The 14,454-nt window shown below is 41.1% G+C and overlaps 3 protein-coding genes across 4 annotated transcripts in view; all 3 read left to right on the top strand.

Moving 5' to 3' along the window:
- Positions 1 to 14,088, top strand: part of LOC103511837 — a 21,303-nt gene extending 7,215 nt beyond the window's left edge. Inside the window, exons 2-3 of the mRNA XM_008476582.2 lie at positions 11,603 to 11,722; positions 13,859 to 14,088. Of these exons, the coding sequence (XP_008474804.1) occupies positions 11,608 to 11,722; positions 13,859 to 14,058 (315 nt within the window). The 5' untranslated portion in view covers positions 11,603 to 11,607 and the 3' untranslated portion in view covers positions 14,059 to 14,088. The remainder of the gene's footprint in view (positions 1 to 11,602; positions 11,723 to 13,858) is intronic.
- Positions 1 to 14,454, top strand: part of LOC103511840 — a 49,668-nt gene that overhangs the window by 5,441 nt on the left and 29,773 nt on the right. Inside the window, exons 1-6 of one of the 2 annotated variants that reach the window (XM_026825469.1) lie at positions 957 to 1,035; positions 1,591 to 1,785; positions 3,169 to 3,542; positions 3,832 to 4,323; positions 4,520 to 4,798; positions 5,709 to 6,033. In XM_026825469.1, the coding sequence (XP_026681270.1) occupies positions 965 to 1,035; positions 1,591 to 1,785; positions 3,169 to 3,542; positions 3,832 to 4,323; positions 4,520 to 4,798; positions 5,709 to 5,956 (1,659 nt within the window). In that variant the 5' untranslated portion in view covers positions 957 to 964 and the 3' untranslated portion in view covers positions 5,957 to 6,033. Of the gene's footprint in view, positions 1 to 956; positions 1,036 to 1,590; positions 1,786 to 3,168; positions 3,543 to 3,831; positions 4,324 to 4,519; positions 4,799 to 5,708; positions 6,034 to 14,454 lie in introns of those variants that run through there. The other variant, XM_017445132.2, reaches the window with a different exon arrangement.
- LOC103511838 lies at positions 8,667 to 9,474 on the top strand. Its single transcript, XM_017445141.2, has 3 exons — positions 8,667 to 8,796; positions 8,999 to 9,243; positions 9,403 to 9,474. The coding sequence occupies exons 1-3, from the start codon at positions 8,688 to 8,690 to the stop codon at positions 9,472 to 9,474; spliced, it is 426 nt and encodes a 141-aa protein (XP_017300630.1). The 5' UTR covers positions 8,667 to 8,687.

Genomic DNA, 14,454 nt, shown 5'->3' with positions numbered 1-14,454 from the left:
ATTTCTTGACCCCGCCGGGAATCGAACCCGGGTCTCCCGCGTGCAAGGCGAGTGCAGTGACCACTACGCCATGGGAGAGAACGGAAGTGAGGGGGAGAAAAGGTGGAAAGATTGTGTGAATCAAGACCTGGGTGAGAAAATATTGTCAAGATAAAAATTACGAGGCACACAATAGGGCTGCCTGAAAGAGACTGACAAGAAACATCGACCCTATATAAGTATATAAGAGTATATAAGACCCTATATAAGTAGGAAAAGGCTAGGAGCGCTTATACTAAAAAAATTGGAAATACAAGATGGCGTCTTCTCAACACTGACTCGGAGGCAGTTTTTTTTTTTACTCTATTTAACACACTACAATAGGGTGCTGGATTATTAAAATTTTTGGAAAACCCCTACTGTGCTGCAGTGAACACCAAAGTTGTGATATGATAACACAAAGAAACGGCATTTATAAACTTTTTTTTTTTACTTTACACACTACAAATCCTTGTGTCTCTTTTTCCCCAGATTCGGACGAGTCCAACATGGCACTCGCGATGAGTCTTCAAGAAGAGAAAGAGAACAACACCAACGATCCTAATCTTCAAGAATCCAGCTCTCCCAAATCCAGGCGGACCAAAACACCGCGTAAAACGCCGCTCAAGAAACTGAAAACGTCGCCTGGGACGTCGGGAGAAACACCGACTGCAAAACGAGCTACAAAAGCGCGAAAGACGCCCCGCAAAAAGCTCGTTTTAATTTTCTCTGTGCCATTGTAATAATTTCCCATTTTATCTTGTTCTGGTCTAACACTTTTGTCTTTATACGAAGAATTATTCGAGATCAAAGCCATTTTTCCAATATGTATCTCATTTAGAATAGAATATATCTCATTTAGAATAGAATTTATTTAATTTGGAATAGAATATATCTCATTTAGAATAGAATAATATATCGTGTGTTCGGTTTGAATACGGAGAAAATGGACGCCAAAGCGGTCCTGTTCCGGGTGATGCATCATATGAGCGCCGTTCCCCTGTATTGTGCCGTGAGGTAAGGGTCCCGTTTCAGAAATACTTCGCGAAAGTTGTGACGGTAGGTATGTGACAGAAGAAAAACCTCACCATTGCATAATCCTTAAAGCCGCGTTTTACGAAGTCGGAGTTGACTTCAACTCTGCATTGAACTAGGTATTTTAACTCCCTTTATGAATACGCCCCTGGATACATTACATCAGGCCCGCCTCAGAGGGGCTCTTTATTATAGGTCAATCCTAGTTTGATCTCAATTCTGATTTGCTTAAACCCACCCTAAATTAGTTTAAATTAATTTCCGTAGATTCGTGTAAGCTTAACCCGACTTTTAGGACTGTTTGCCCCTACACCTAAGCCTCAGAATGGACTTTTTGTGTATGGAATTTTAATATAATTCGTGGATTTTAATTTGTGTATTACATGTGGGAGCGGAATAGAATAGAATATATCTCATTTAGAATAGAATTTATTTAAGCTTTGATTTGGAGCTTTGACTATCATTTTTTAGGGGCTCTTTTTCCGAGTTAATACCGACAGAACCGACAGCTATTTACTGTTAATTTTGTTTTCACAGATCAGTTGATGATACTCAGGAGACCCTAGTGTTGGGAGATCAGGCTCTAAATCAAATGAGATCCCTCGTCATCAAATTTGACGCCAGAGAGCGCCCCTCTTGTCCTGCCTACGTAACCTACGTGAACACGCCCCTGGATACATTACATCAGGCCCGCCTCAGAGGGGAACTGTTAAACGGGGCCCTAGCCAAGAGGTAAGTTTGATATAAGATCGGGTAGGCCCCATTCAGGGCCGGATTAACCCCCCGCGGGGCCCGGGGCAGTTTCAAAGGCGCGGGGCCCCCAGAACCTACCCCCCTCCCTACTAGAAAACACTTCTATACCTACCTAATTCATTTGTATCAATCATTACCTACGGACTACGAGTTTTGTTATTAAAATGTATTTTGCCGTTTCAGTTCATTGAAGTTTTAATGTTTGTGAGCACATATTTCATGCAAAATATCATGCAACTTTTTTTTTTTTTTTGAAAAACCCATAATATATAGTGTAAGTCCTCAAAGCGTGAGGCCCCCAAAAGCGCGGGGCCCGTGGCAGTCTGCCATTCTGCCTTATGGGTAATCCGGCCCTGGCCCCATTTATAAGCCTATTAAATGAGAGGGGTTGGCCCTATTGTTCTGGTTTTGTGAATACGCCCCTGGATACGTTACATCAGGCCCGGCTCAGAGGGGAATTGTTAAACGGGGCCCTAGCCAAGAGGTAAGTCTGATATAAGCTGGGGTAAGCCCCATTTATACACCTATTAATTGAGAGAGGGCTGCCCTATTGTTCTGGTTTTGTGAATACGCCCCTGGATACGTTACATCAGGCCCGGCTCAGAGGGGAATTGTTAAACGGGGCCCTAGCCAAGAGGTAAGTCTGATATAAGCTGGGGTAAGCCCCATTTATACACCTATTAATTGAGAGAGGGCTGCCCTATTGTTCTGGTTTTGTGAATACGCCCCTGGATACGTTACATCAGGCCCGGCTCAGAGGGGAACTGTTGAACGGGGCCCTAGCCAAGAGGTAAGTCTGAGAATAGGTTGGGTAGGCCCCATTTATATTTCTATTAAATTAAATAAGATAGGGTGGCCCTATTGTTTTAGTTATTTACCTAGTTATTTGAATACTGCAAGAATATGGGGTTTATGGGGCCACGGTTAGCCCAGTGGTAAAGCGCTTGCTTGCCATGCAGGAGGTCCCGGGTTCGAATCCCACCATCGATAAAAAATTGTACTCGTTTTTCGATTGCAATTATTTCTACGGGTTACTTTCTGGTGTTCTCGTGTTGACCCAGCATCTAAATCGGAAGCATTGTGTCTCTTCTCGGCCATCTGATGAGAGGCATACTAGGGGATGGGCGTGATACAACACAGACCACATGCGTCTAATGTAGCAGTCGTTTCATTGCTACGAAAGGAAAATGGCGGTGAAACATTCATCTATTTTTTCATTTTATTGTTAATGAAGAACGTATTGTACCAAATACATAAGACCTTGTTTAGACTGCGGGAGTAAAGGGACTTTTCAGTCTCATTCTAGCAGTATAAACAGGGTCTATTCTGTTCAAGTCTTTTCCTTCCCTCCCCTCCCTACAGATTCGACAACAATCTCATGGGCCTCTCGTTCCTTCCGCCGGCACCCGCCACCGGTTCAAATGATGACCACGCTCACCGTCGCTTAACCCTCTTCTCCTTGCGAAGCTCAGGCGACATTTTCCATCAGGATATGTCACAAGATCTCCTTAGACCTAGTCGAAATAAAATCAGCCTTAGTGACAACCGAAGTAAAATCAGCCCTGGTGACAACCAAAGTAAAATCAGCCCTGACAACCAAAGTAACATCAGCCCTAGTGACAATCAAAGTAAAATCAGCTCTGATGACAAGCAAAAGAGTGAAGAGTCAAGAATCAGTGAGAAAGCTCTGGATACAGCTCTGCCTTGTTTTACAAGTCAGATCCATTCAAATTCAGGTAAGTTAAATAATTGACGTTTGCAGAACGACTAAAAAAAAGGTGGGTTGGGGTAGTTGTGGTCTACATAATTTATCATATCTCTCTGCAAATTTTGAGCGCCTTCGGTCGAAATCTAAAGTCCTAAGAAGTTCGAACTCCTTTTGACCCTCTTTTTAAAATTATGACCTTGAAAACCGTATATTTCTTGAAATATAGGATCTTAGTAAAGGCTCTTAGCTTGATTAGCTTCACCCTTAAATAAATCATGATTTAGACAGATTTTTCAGATCTTTAATCTTTGTTACAGGTCAACTCAGTCCCATTCTCTTCCAAAGTCAAGACCTACTGGAATCGTCTGGACCTATTGTTCCGAGTTTCCCCGAGTCTGACACGATTTCACTCGAACTTTCCCGACCTCCTCACGACCAGACCCGAAGCTCAGAACCAATTCGTAGCTCAGTCGAAGGGAGAGTGAATTCAGAATCGATCGTGTGCGGTGAGACTGTTAAGTCTGAGTCAATGTTAGCCGACAATGCCCGATCTCATTCCGATGAAGCCCGAGGTTCAGATCATCATCGTGAAGAGGAAATCGGTTTTGACGAATCTCAATCGATGATAGCCGACGATGCCCGATCTCAATCCGACCAAACTCGAATTTCAACGAAAAGCGGTTCTCATCCGAATAGAAGTATGAATGATGAAGAGTTGGAGATGCTGAGGAAATGGAGGAAGGATTTTGACCAGAGGGAACTGACGCGGAATAAACCGATGTATGGCGGAACGAACCGAATGTTTCGTGGTAAGTAGAATTTCTTTACCTGATGAAGATGCCTTCGTAGGCGAAACATGTCTAAATAAAAACAAACTTTTGTGAATTTTTACCGTCTACAAAAGTTGTGAAAAAGCTCTGCTTTAGAATTTGAGCTTTGATTTGATTTCGGAAGACTCTCTTGGAAAAAATAAAATAAAATGAAACTTTTTTTTCTTTCTTTCAGATATTTTCTCTGAAGATCCTCCACCCAGCCACCCTTCGCAAGATACATCATCCCTCACCACCAGCCTTTCCGATCTCTCTCTAAGTGGTATCGATATCAACATCCTCAAATACAAAGACGCGATATTCGAGTCTGTAACTTGCTGGACCGATGATAGTACGGATGAGGAAGATAATCGATTAATCGATAATAGCAATCGATTATTCGACGATTCGATTAATCGATCAGATGAGGAGCAAGTTGAGGCCGACACGCTGAGGGATTTGTATGTTCTGTCAGGTATGTGGTGTCTGTGTTGTAGCATGTCCATCTCGTAGTATGTCTCTCCTTAGCCCAATATCGCAAGTTACGCCTGAAATAACCTATCCAAACGTGTACATTTGCACAAGCCAGTGTATTCGTTATGCCGTTCCCAAGCCCGGGTAAATAGGAGAAGATATGAAAGTTAGGTACTCAGGGATTGAGAGAGTGGAAGTAAATGTAAATGCAGTTTCTTTGTGTTATTATGTCACAACTTTTGGTGCTCACTGCGGCATTGTAGGATTTTTCCCAATATCTCAATAATCCTAAAATCCATTGTCGCTATGCGAATTTATATGTCATAGCTACTCATTTTCCTCACGAGGCTGAGTGGGCCCCGCAACAGCCGGTCACGGAATCAATCATTTGCATGATACAAATTTCTTGGCCCCGCCGGGAATCGAACCCGGGTCTCCCGCGTGCAAGGCGAGCGCAGTAACCACTACGCCATGGGAGAGAACGGAAGTGAGGGGGAGAAAAGGTGGAAAGATTGTGTGAATCAAGACCTGGGTGAGAAAATATTGTCAAGATAAAAATTACGAGGCACACAATAGGGCTGCCTGAAAGAGACTGACAAGAAACATCGACCCTATATAAGTATATAAGAGTATATAAGACCCTATATAAGTAGGAAAAGGCTAGGAGCGCTTATACTAAAAAAATTGGAAATACAAGATGGCGTCTTCTCAACACTGACTCGGAGGCAGTTTTTTTTTTTACTCTATTTAACACACTACAATAGGGTGCTGGATTATTAAAATTTTTGGAAAACCCCTACTGTGCTGCAGTGAACACCAAAGTTGTGATATGATAACACAAAGAAACGGCATTTATAAACTTTTTTTTTTTACTTTACACACTACAAATCCTTGTGTCTCTTTTTCCCCAGATTCGGACGAGTCCAACATGGCACTCGCGATGAGTCTTCAAGAAGAGAAAGAGAACAACACCAACGATCCTAATCTTCAAGAATCCAGCTCTCCCAAATCCAGGCGGACCAAAACACCGCGTAAAACGCCGCTCAAGAAACTGAAAACGTCGCCTGGGACGTCGGGAGAAACGCCGACTGAAAAACGAGCTACAAAAGCGCGAAAGACGCCGCGCAAAAAGCGCCGCGAAAGTCAAGGGCAAGATTAGTCCTAGCTGGTCCAAACTCCGTCATATGATTGCTGAAAACACCAGGGCCCTGTACCACGATTGAATTCGTTTTGAAGGCAAGAATTTTCTCCGCTATAAATGTAAAAAAAAAAAAAAAACAATATGTAGGTACTTTGTTTATCCTGGTCGAATGAGACTAAAAAGCCCGTTTACCTAAGAAGCCTAGAACAAGGTGGCAGTGTATGATTATGGGTTTACTCAAACATAAAAATGACTGTTACCAGGCTGGGCGATTCCCATGACCTTGAATTTGTTTTTGAAGGTATCGAATTTTCATCGCCCTACTACAAAAGATTCTTGATATTCTCCCCCCAGTAACATTTTACATTACAATTCAACAGTACAGTAACTTCATCTACTACGCTAGTAGTACGAATACATACAATATCTGAACATACCCTATTCATAAATTTAACTAATTTTATCAATTTTAATTTTATTGTGAACATGTCTGTTGAGATTGTATGGCTGTGTCCATATGGCAACCAACCAGACGCTGGGTAGCTCATCAATTAATTATTGATTGTTTCTCTCTCTCTCTACAATTATTGATTGTTTCTCTCTCTCTACAACTGTTTTTTTTTTTTAAGTTTGCGAACAAGTCTGGGTTTGAACCCAAAGCCTCTGGATTGAAAGGCAGTGCTCTTAAGATGGTAAATTGAGAAGGCAGAAGGGATAAGTTGAGGGTTCGACATGTCTTTGGAAATTGGTATATCTTGAGATTTCTTTTCGCTCAAACTAGGTTGACGGGAATTTTAATGCCTGACAGTTTGCTTGGTCTATTCTTCCCTTCTCTCATTTGATCGCTTTTCTCCTTACCATCCTTTCTTCCCTATGTACTCATCTTATTTGTTTTCTTACATTATTCCTTAGGTGTTATCATTATCATCCCATGGTATGTGTTTCGTTTTAATTTTCTCTGTGCCATTGTAATAATTTCCCATTTTATCTTGTTCTGGTCTAACACTTTTGTCTTTATACGAAGAATTATTCGAGATCAAAGCTCACTTGTGTTCTATAACTACCCACAGCCCTTTTCATTATTAAAGTTTTTCGAAAGAAGGGATCCTCAACTTTTTACTTTCTTTGGATGACTTTGCTTTATTTGTAAAAACCGAATCTAAGACCAAAGCCAAAACATTTGCGGTCCAAGCGCATAATTTGTTAACCGTCATTCCTAGAGGCTTTCTGAGTACACCAATCGATTTCTCATGTAAAGTTACATAGGAAAGACCTCTTGATAATCTTAAAAGCTCTAATCGGAACTCTCGGTTTCCAAAAAACCATATTGAAATACTGGGAGATTTGAGATAACAGAGAGAAGTGAGCAGGAGCAGAGAACCTTCCAACCTGAAATCAGAAGAGAGAATGAGTTCTGTTAAAAATCTTGGTTTAAAGAAACCTCCCCTTGACCCCCTACTACCAAAATTCAAAGTAGGGGGTTGAGGGGAGGTTTCTCCTACATTTCGACCATGTGTTTGGAGATTCCTTTCTGAATTTCTAATCATTTAGAAAAACATTACTTTTCAAGTTATGATTGACAGTTATACATGGTTCTAGGTATTCCTTTTTTTTCACGACTTTTTCCGGTATCCGCGGTTTGTTCGCGGTATCCGCGGTTTGTCCGCGGTTATATTCGCGGTTTCCGCGGTTATGTTCGCGGTATCCGCTGTTTTGTTCACGGTATACGCGGTTTTGTTCGCGGTGTCCGCGGTTATGTTCGCGGTATCCGCGGTTTTGTTCACGGTATCTGGGGTTATGTTCGCGGTATCCGTGGTTATGTTCGCGGTTTCCGCGGTTATGTTCGCGGTATCCACGGTTATGTTCGCGGTATCCACGGATTCCACGGTTATGTTCGCGGTATCCGTGGTTATGTTCGCGGTATCCGCGGTTTTGTTCGTGGTATCCGCGGTTTTGTTCGTGGTATCCGCGGTTTTGTTCGCGGTATCCGCGGTTTGTTCGCGGTATCCGCGGTTTTGTTCACGGTATCTGGGGACATGGACCCCTGTGACAATAAAAAAATAACTATTGCCATAGGAGACCTGGGTATCAAATAGGATAGACGGGTGAAATTGATGAAAAAAGTCTGGTCTCCGGGGGTCATCAGGTGAAAATGGCTCGGTACGCAATGTGTTAATCATTAACCACCCAGGTATAGCTCGCTCTCTCTCTCTCTCTCTCTCTCTCTCTCTCTCTCTCTCTCTCGCTCGCAACATTGGTATTGGTAGGTACCAGTATTGAAATAATATGTATGTTCATAAATCGAGAAGAAAAAGCCATCAGTGTTCGTTTCTCTTGCAAAAAACCTCTCGATTGCTTTGATGATAATTGGTAATTGTTGACTTTGTTCTTGGACCCGTTGGTGGAGTAACACTACTCCCCGTTCTTGTCTCCGAGGGAACACCTTTCCTTTCCAAACAGTATGCCTCATGCATCCCTTCTAATGAAACTTTCTCCGAACTTGCAATATTGTCGAGTCTTGCACCGTCTTTTGCCGCAAGTCTTCTATTAGTTGGCTCGCTTCTTCCTTCATCTCGCCTCGTTTTCAGTTCATCTACTTCAATTTCTTTCTGTCTATCCGTAGTTTTTACTTCGCTTTCTTCAATTCTTACTTCTCCTCCTTTTTTAATTATATCTCTTTCGTCTATTTTAATTCTTTCCCCTTCGTCTACTTCAATTCTGTCTCTTTCGTTCTCATCCGAATAGAAGTATGAATGATGAAGAGTTGGAGATGCTGAGGAAATGGAGGAAGGATTTTGACCAGAGGGAACTGACGCGGAATAAACCGATGTATGGCGGAAGGAACCGAATGTTTCGTGGTAAGTAGAATTTCTTCACCTGATGAAGATGCCTTCGTAGGCGAAACATGTCTAAATAAAAACAAACTTTTGTGAATTTTTACCGTCTACAAAAGTTGTGAAAAAGCTCTGCTTTAGAATTTGAGCTTTGATTTGATTTCGGAAGACTCTCTTGGAAAAAATAAAATAAAATGAAACTTTTTTTCTTTTTTCTTTCTTTCAGATATTTTCTCTGAAGATCCTCCACCCAGCCACCCTTCGCAAGATACATCATCCCTCACCACCAGCCTTTCCGATCTCTCTCTAAGTGGTATCGATATCAACATCCTCAAATACAAAGACGCGATATTCGAATCTGTAACTTGCTGGACCGATGATAGCACGGATGAGGAAGATAATCGATCAATCGATAATAGCAATCGATTATTCGACGATGCGATTAATCGATCCGATGAGGAGCAAGTTGAGGCCGATGATATCAACATCCTCAAATACAAAGACGCGATATTCGAGTCTGTAACTTGCTGGACCGATGATAGTACGGATGAGGAAGATAATCGATCAATCGATAATAGCAATCGATTATTCGACGATGCGATTAATCGATCCGATGAGGAGCAAGTTGAGGCCGATACGCTGAGGGATTTGTATGTTCTGTCAGGTATGTGGTGTCTGTGTTGTAGCATGTCCATCTCGTAGTATGTCTCTCCTTAGCCCAATATCGCAACTTGATTTCAAATCATTACATGAAAGTAAAATCAAAAAATCAAATCAAGAATAATAATAAACTGAATTTTAAACAAATTAGGTAGGTACATAAGTACTGATTTTCTTTGATCACGATCGAATAAATTACGAGCTAAAAAAATTCCCGGAGGGACGGACCCAGCTTGTTATGCTTTGTTTTATCTTGCCCAATCTTATAAACTCGAGATAAAATCTCATAGCCCGCCTGGCTAGCTTGGAGGTTAGTGTGTCTGCCTGTTTGCCTTGTAAGCGCTAGTATTTGTATGTTCTGTCAGGTATGTGGTGTCTGTGTTGTAGCATGTCCATCTCGTAGTATGTCTCTCCTTAGCCCAATATCGCAAGTTACGCCTGAAATAACCTATCCAAACGTGTACATTTGCACAAGCCAGTGTATTCGTTATGCCGTTCTCAAGCCCGGGTAAATGGGAGAAGATATGAAAGTTAGGTACTCAGGGATTGAGAGAGTGGAAGTAAATGTAAATGCAGTTTCTTTGTGTTATTATGTCACAACTTTTGGTGCTCACTGCGGCATTGTAGGATTTTTCCCAATATCTCATGTTCGTTCTCGGAACGGCTGGCTTTCTCCTATCCTGTCTTCTTCTCTCTTCGATTTCGGGACGATAAGACCTTAGCAGTTACAGTTCCTTCTTTCAAACCTTTTTTTTAATCATCTAAAAGGCCAATGTTCTTGCCTTTAATCTCCTATTTTAAGTGTACTGTCGGCTCTATTTTCAATGGAAATAATGTTAATTTTGACAAAGTTCCCTCACCTCAGGCAGATTCTATTCGATAGAAAACTGTTACGTCTGGGAAATTTCCTCGGCTGTTACGTAGCAGTCTACAAGGTAATATAGAGAACTTTACGTCGGGAAGCTCGGCACTATAATAGTCAACCCATATTTGCCCAGTGGTGCGTTTTCACACACTCGACAGTCTAAATAAAGCACTAATGTAATGCAGTTTATTTGTGTTATTATATCACAACTTTGGTGCTCACTGCAGCATTGTAGGATTTTCCCAATATCTCAATAATCCTAAAATCCCATGTATTTTTGTCACAACTTTCGATGCTCACTGCAGCATTGTAGGATTTTCCCAATATCTCAATAATCCTAAAATCCAATGTTTACCTACCATGCTGGCAGCGGTCGCTATGCGCATTTATATATGTCATAGCTACTCATTTTCCTCACGAGGCTGAGTGGGCCCCGCAACAGCCGAGCATTTTCTGGATCTTGGGAATTCGGATGGATCCTCCCACCAGCACAACATCATGAATACTGCCCTTGTCCAGCTTAGCATCATTCAACGCTCTCTCTCTTTTCCACAAGTTTGGCCATGCCTCGGGATGAACTAGCGGGATTCCGGAGCGAAGCGACGGAATTCAGCTAGTGTCCAATAAAAGTAGGTAATGTAGGCGTCTGTCCTACTTTACACAGCCTTAAAACCATGCTGTCTTTTACGTGCTCTTTATCCCGTTCTCTGTCTCTCTCTCTCTCTCTCTCTCTCTCTCTCTCTCTCTCTCTCTCTCTCTCTCTCTCTCTCTCTCTCTCCCTCTCCCCCTCCTCCCCTCTACATCTTTCTCTCTCTCTCCCTCTTCATCTCTGTCTCCTCTCTCCCTCTCTCGAGGACTCTGATAATATTACTGATTTGACATGTCCAATACAAATATGATACACTTAGGTATGTATACATTCTGTATGTCTTACTTTTCCTGGAAATTTGGCAAAATGATTGTTGGGCTCTGTTGTTTTTCAAGCAACATGTTGTTTATTATTTCATTTATTATTTTAAAAAAAAATCCATCCTCAGTGGTGTAGTGGTTAGCACGGTGGGCTTTGAATCTGGAGGTTGGTGGTTCGAGTTCAAGTTGAGTCATGAAATCTAGCGTAGCGTATTTAGCGGGGAACGACACATTTTGTGACAAACATTTTTTATGTTTAATAGAATTAAAATTCCTTGAATTTTTAAAGAACAAATTATAGTTTTTTGTCTCAATATATGTTTTTAAAGAAAGATGTTTAAAATGTGTCTTCTTTAACACAATTAAAATTCCTTTATTTTTCGTCTTATTTCACAGTGGTAATGCCATTATATTTCAATGAAAAAAGTGATCGATGGAGTACAAGAGAAGAACTGACCCACCATTGCCGACTCAACTGCCTGCAGCCTGTGTTACAGCTAGTAGCAACCAAAGGCGGTGAGTTAGAACTGTAAACCATAAATAAATTAAGTATAGTGCTATATTATTGAACCTCCCTTGGTGGTGTAGTGGTCAAGACGCTCGTCTGGTAAATAGGAGGGTGTGGGTTCAATCCACACCGAGGTATTTATCCTCAGTATAATTTGAGACAATAATAGTAACAGCATACTACTGGAGTAAAGGGACTTTTCAGGCCTATGGGAGCAGTAATAATAATAATACGGTTTATTCAGTTACTTCACAAATCTCATTGTGTTCCAATATAAGTACATAAACACTATTATTATTATCATTCCGAAATCGAAGGGAGAAAGAGGACAAATTGTTGTTGTTGCTGTTGTTGTTGTTGCTGCGTTCTGGTTTTGTGAATACGCCCCTGGATACGTTACATCAGGCCCGGCTCAGAGGGGAACTGTTGAACGGGGCCCTAGCCAAGAGGTACATAAGTCTGAGAATAGGTTGGGTAGGCCCCATTTATATTTCTATTAAATTAAATAAGATAGGGTGGCCCTATTGTTTTAGTTATTTACCTAGTTATTTGAATACTGCAAGAATATGGGGTTTATGGGGCCACGGTTAGCCCAGTGGTAAAGCGCTTGCTTGCCATGCAGGAGGTCCCGGGTTCGAATCCCACCATCGATAAAAAATTGTACTCGTTTTTCGATTGCAATTATTTCTACGGGTTACTTTCTGGTGTTCTCGTGTTGACCCAGCATCTAAATCGGAAGCATTGTGTCTCTTCTCGGCCATCTGATGAGAGGCATACTAGGGGATGGGCGTGATACAACACAGACCACATGCGTCTAATGTAGCAGTCGTTTCATTGCTACGAAAGGAAAATGGCGGTGAAACATTCATCTATTTTTTCATTTTATTGTTAATGAAGAACGTATTGTACCAAATACATAAGACCTTGTTTAGACTGCGGGAGTAAAGGGACTTTTCAGTCTCATTCTAGCAGTATAAACAGGGTCTATTCTGTTCAAGTCTTTTCCTTCCTCTATCAACCACCCCCCCCCCAAAAAAAAAAAAAAAAAAAAAAAATGCAACAGTAGTACCAATATTGTTTATGTGACCTCCTTTTCGCTATCGAAATTCGCAAGTGGAGCGCAAAAAAGTTCATCAGAGTGTGTAGGTATTTCTGCACAGAATTCCACCACTGCGGAAAACTTTTTCTGTTTACATTGAATTTGCATAGTTGCGAGAAATTTATTCGGGACACACAAGTGTGGAAGGGAAATCTACACAAGAATGTAAAAAAATCGGATTTTTTTTTTTAATCTTTGCATTTTTTTTTTAAAGCAAGTTAAGGGTGTCCAAATAAGAACGCAAGATATGAAAGGGTCATGACTTTTTTTAGTCCGTCCTTCCTTTATTATTACAATAGTAATCAAAAAGGTATAAGGGACGGACTATTGTATTCGCTTCGGTGTCGTCTAATGATGAAGAGTTGGAGATGCTGAGGAAATGGAGGAAGGATTTTGACCAGAGGGAACTGACGCGGAATAAACCGATGTATGGCGGAAGGAACCGAATGTTTCGTGGTAAGTAGAATTTCTTCACCTGATGAAGATGCCTTCGTAGGCGAAACATGTCTAAATAAAAACAAACCTTTGTGAATTTTTACCGTCTACAAAAGTTGTGAAAAAGCTCTGCTTTAGAATTTGAGCTTTGATTTGATTTCGGAAGACTCTCTTGGAAAAAATAAAATAAAATGAAACTTTTTTTCTTTCTTTCAGATATTTTCTCTGAAGATCCCTAGAATCCTACAGTTCATAAAAAAACTTTCAATAGAGAAATATTTGTTTAGGATAAAGTTCGCCTGAGGCGAATAGGTAAAGTCTCATACTAGCGGTATAAGACGTTCATATTCTATTGTACAGTGCACATATATTCTTTTTTCTGTCTCAGGTATCATTGGCGTGCGAAAAAAGTCGTCAATTTCTGAGTTATACAAAAAAAAAAACATATATACATACTGTTACAATCCTACAGTTCATAAAAAAACTTTCAATAGAGAAATGTCTGTTCAGAATAAAGTTCGCCTGAGGCGAATAGGTAAAGTCTCATTCTAGCAGTATAAGACGTTCATATTCTATTGTACATATATTCTTTTTTTTTTTCTTGTCTCAGGTATCATTGGCGTGCGAAAAAAGTCGTCAATTTTGGTGCTCAAAATGGCCCGTGACGAGAATGGCACTCTAAGTACTACCCTAATCAATACTATCAAGTCATTTGTCCACCCCTATACGTCTATAGATATACACAAACATTACCTTCTTGTGACCAACACTGCAAGAGAGCTCGAAGCCTACAGTGTAAAGAAGAGGTAACTAAAAAGATAAAGGAAGGTCCCTAGCCATGCAGAAAGGCCGAGGTTCGAATCCCACCATCGACAAAAATTTACACTCGTTTTTCGATCTAGCTGGAAACGAGATGATTGACAACGCAGCCAGAAATCCACAAAACCCTCATTTGCCTTTGAAACTCTGCTCTCCTCTGGATCTGAAACCATTCGCCGCTAAACTCGTTAAAATCCAATGGCAAACTCTATGGGACGCCCTGCCTATCCCCAATAAACTAAAGAGAATTAAACCAGTCATAGAGAATTGGGGTTCTTCCAACAGAGACAATAGATACGAAGAGGTCGTTTTGTGTCGTATGAGGATCGGCCACACTCGAGCCACCCACAGCTTTCTCTTCAAAAGAACTCCTCCGCCATCTTGCCG

Source organism: Diaphorina citri, unplaced genomic scaffold (assembly GCF_000475195.1).
Source record: "Diaphorina citri unplaced genomic scaffold, Diaci psyllid genome assembly version 1.1 scaffold757, whole genome shotgun sequence".
Taxonomy (NCBI): Eukaryota; Metazoa; Arthropoda; class Insecta; order Hemiptera; family Psyllidae; genus Diaphorina; species Diaphorina citri.
Note: the sequence above shows the minus strand (reverse complement) of the source record. Positions and strands in the feature narration are given on the sequence as shown.

Bases quoted from the DNA above. Each gene is read 5' to 3' on its own strand.
- LOC103511838 (XM_017445141.2), top strand. From the start codon at position 8,688: ATGAATGATGAAGAGTTGGAGATGCTGAGGAAATGGAGGAAGGATTTT. The intron at 8,797-8,998 runs GTAAGTAGAATT...TCTTTCTTTCAG, and splicing joins AAGGAACCGAATGTTTCGTG to ATATTTTCTCTGAAGATCCT. The intron at 9,244-9,402 runs GCCGATGATATC...GAGCAAGTTGAG, and splicing joins CCGATGAGGAGCAAGTTGAG to GCCGATACGCTGAGGGATTT.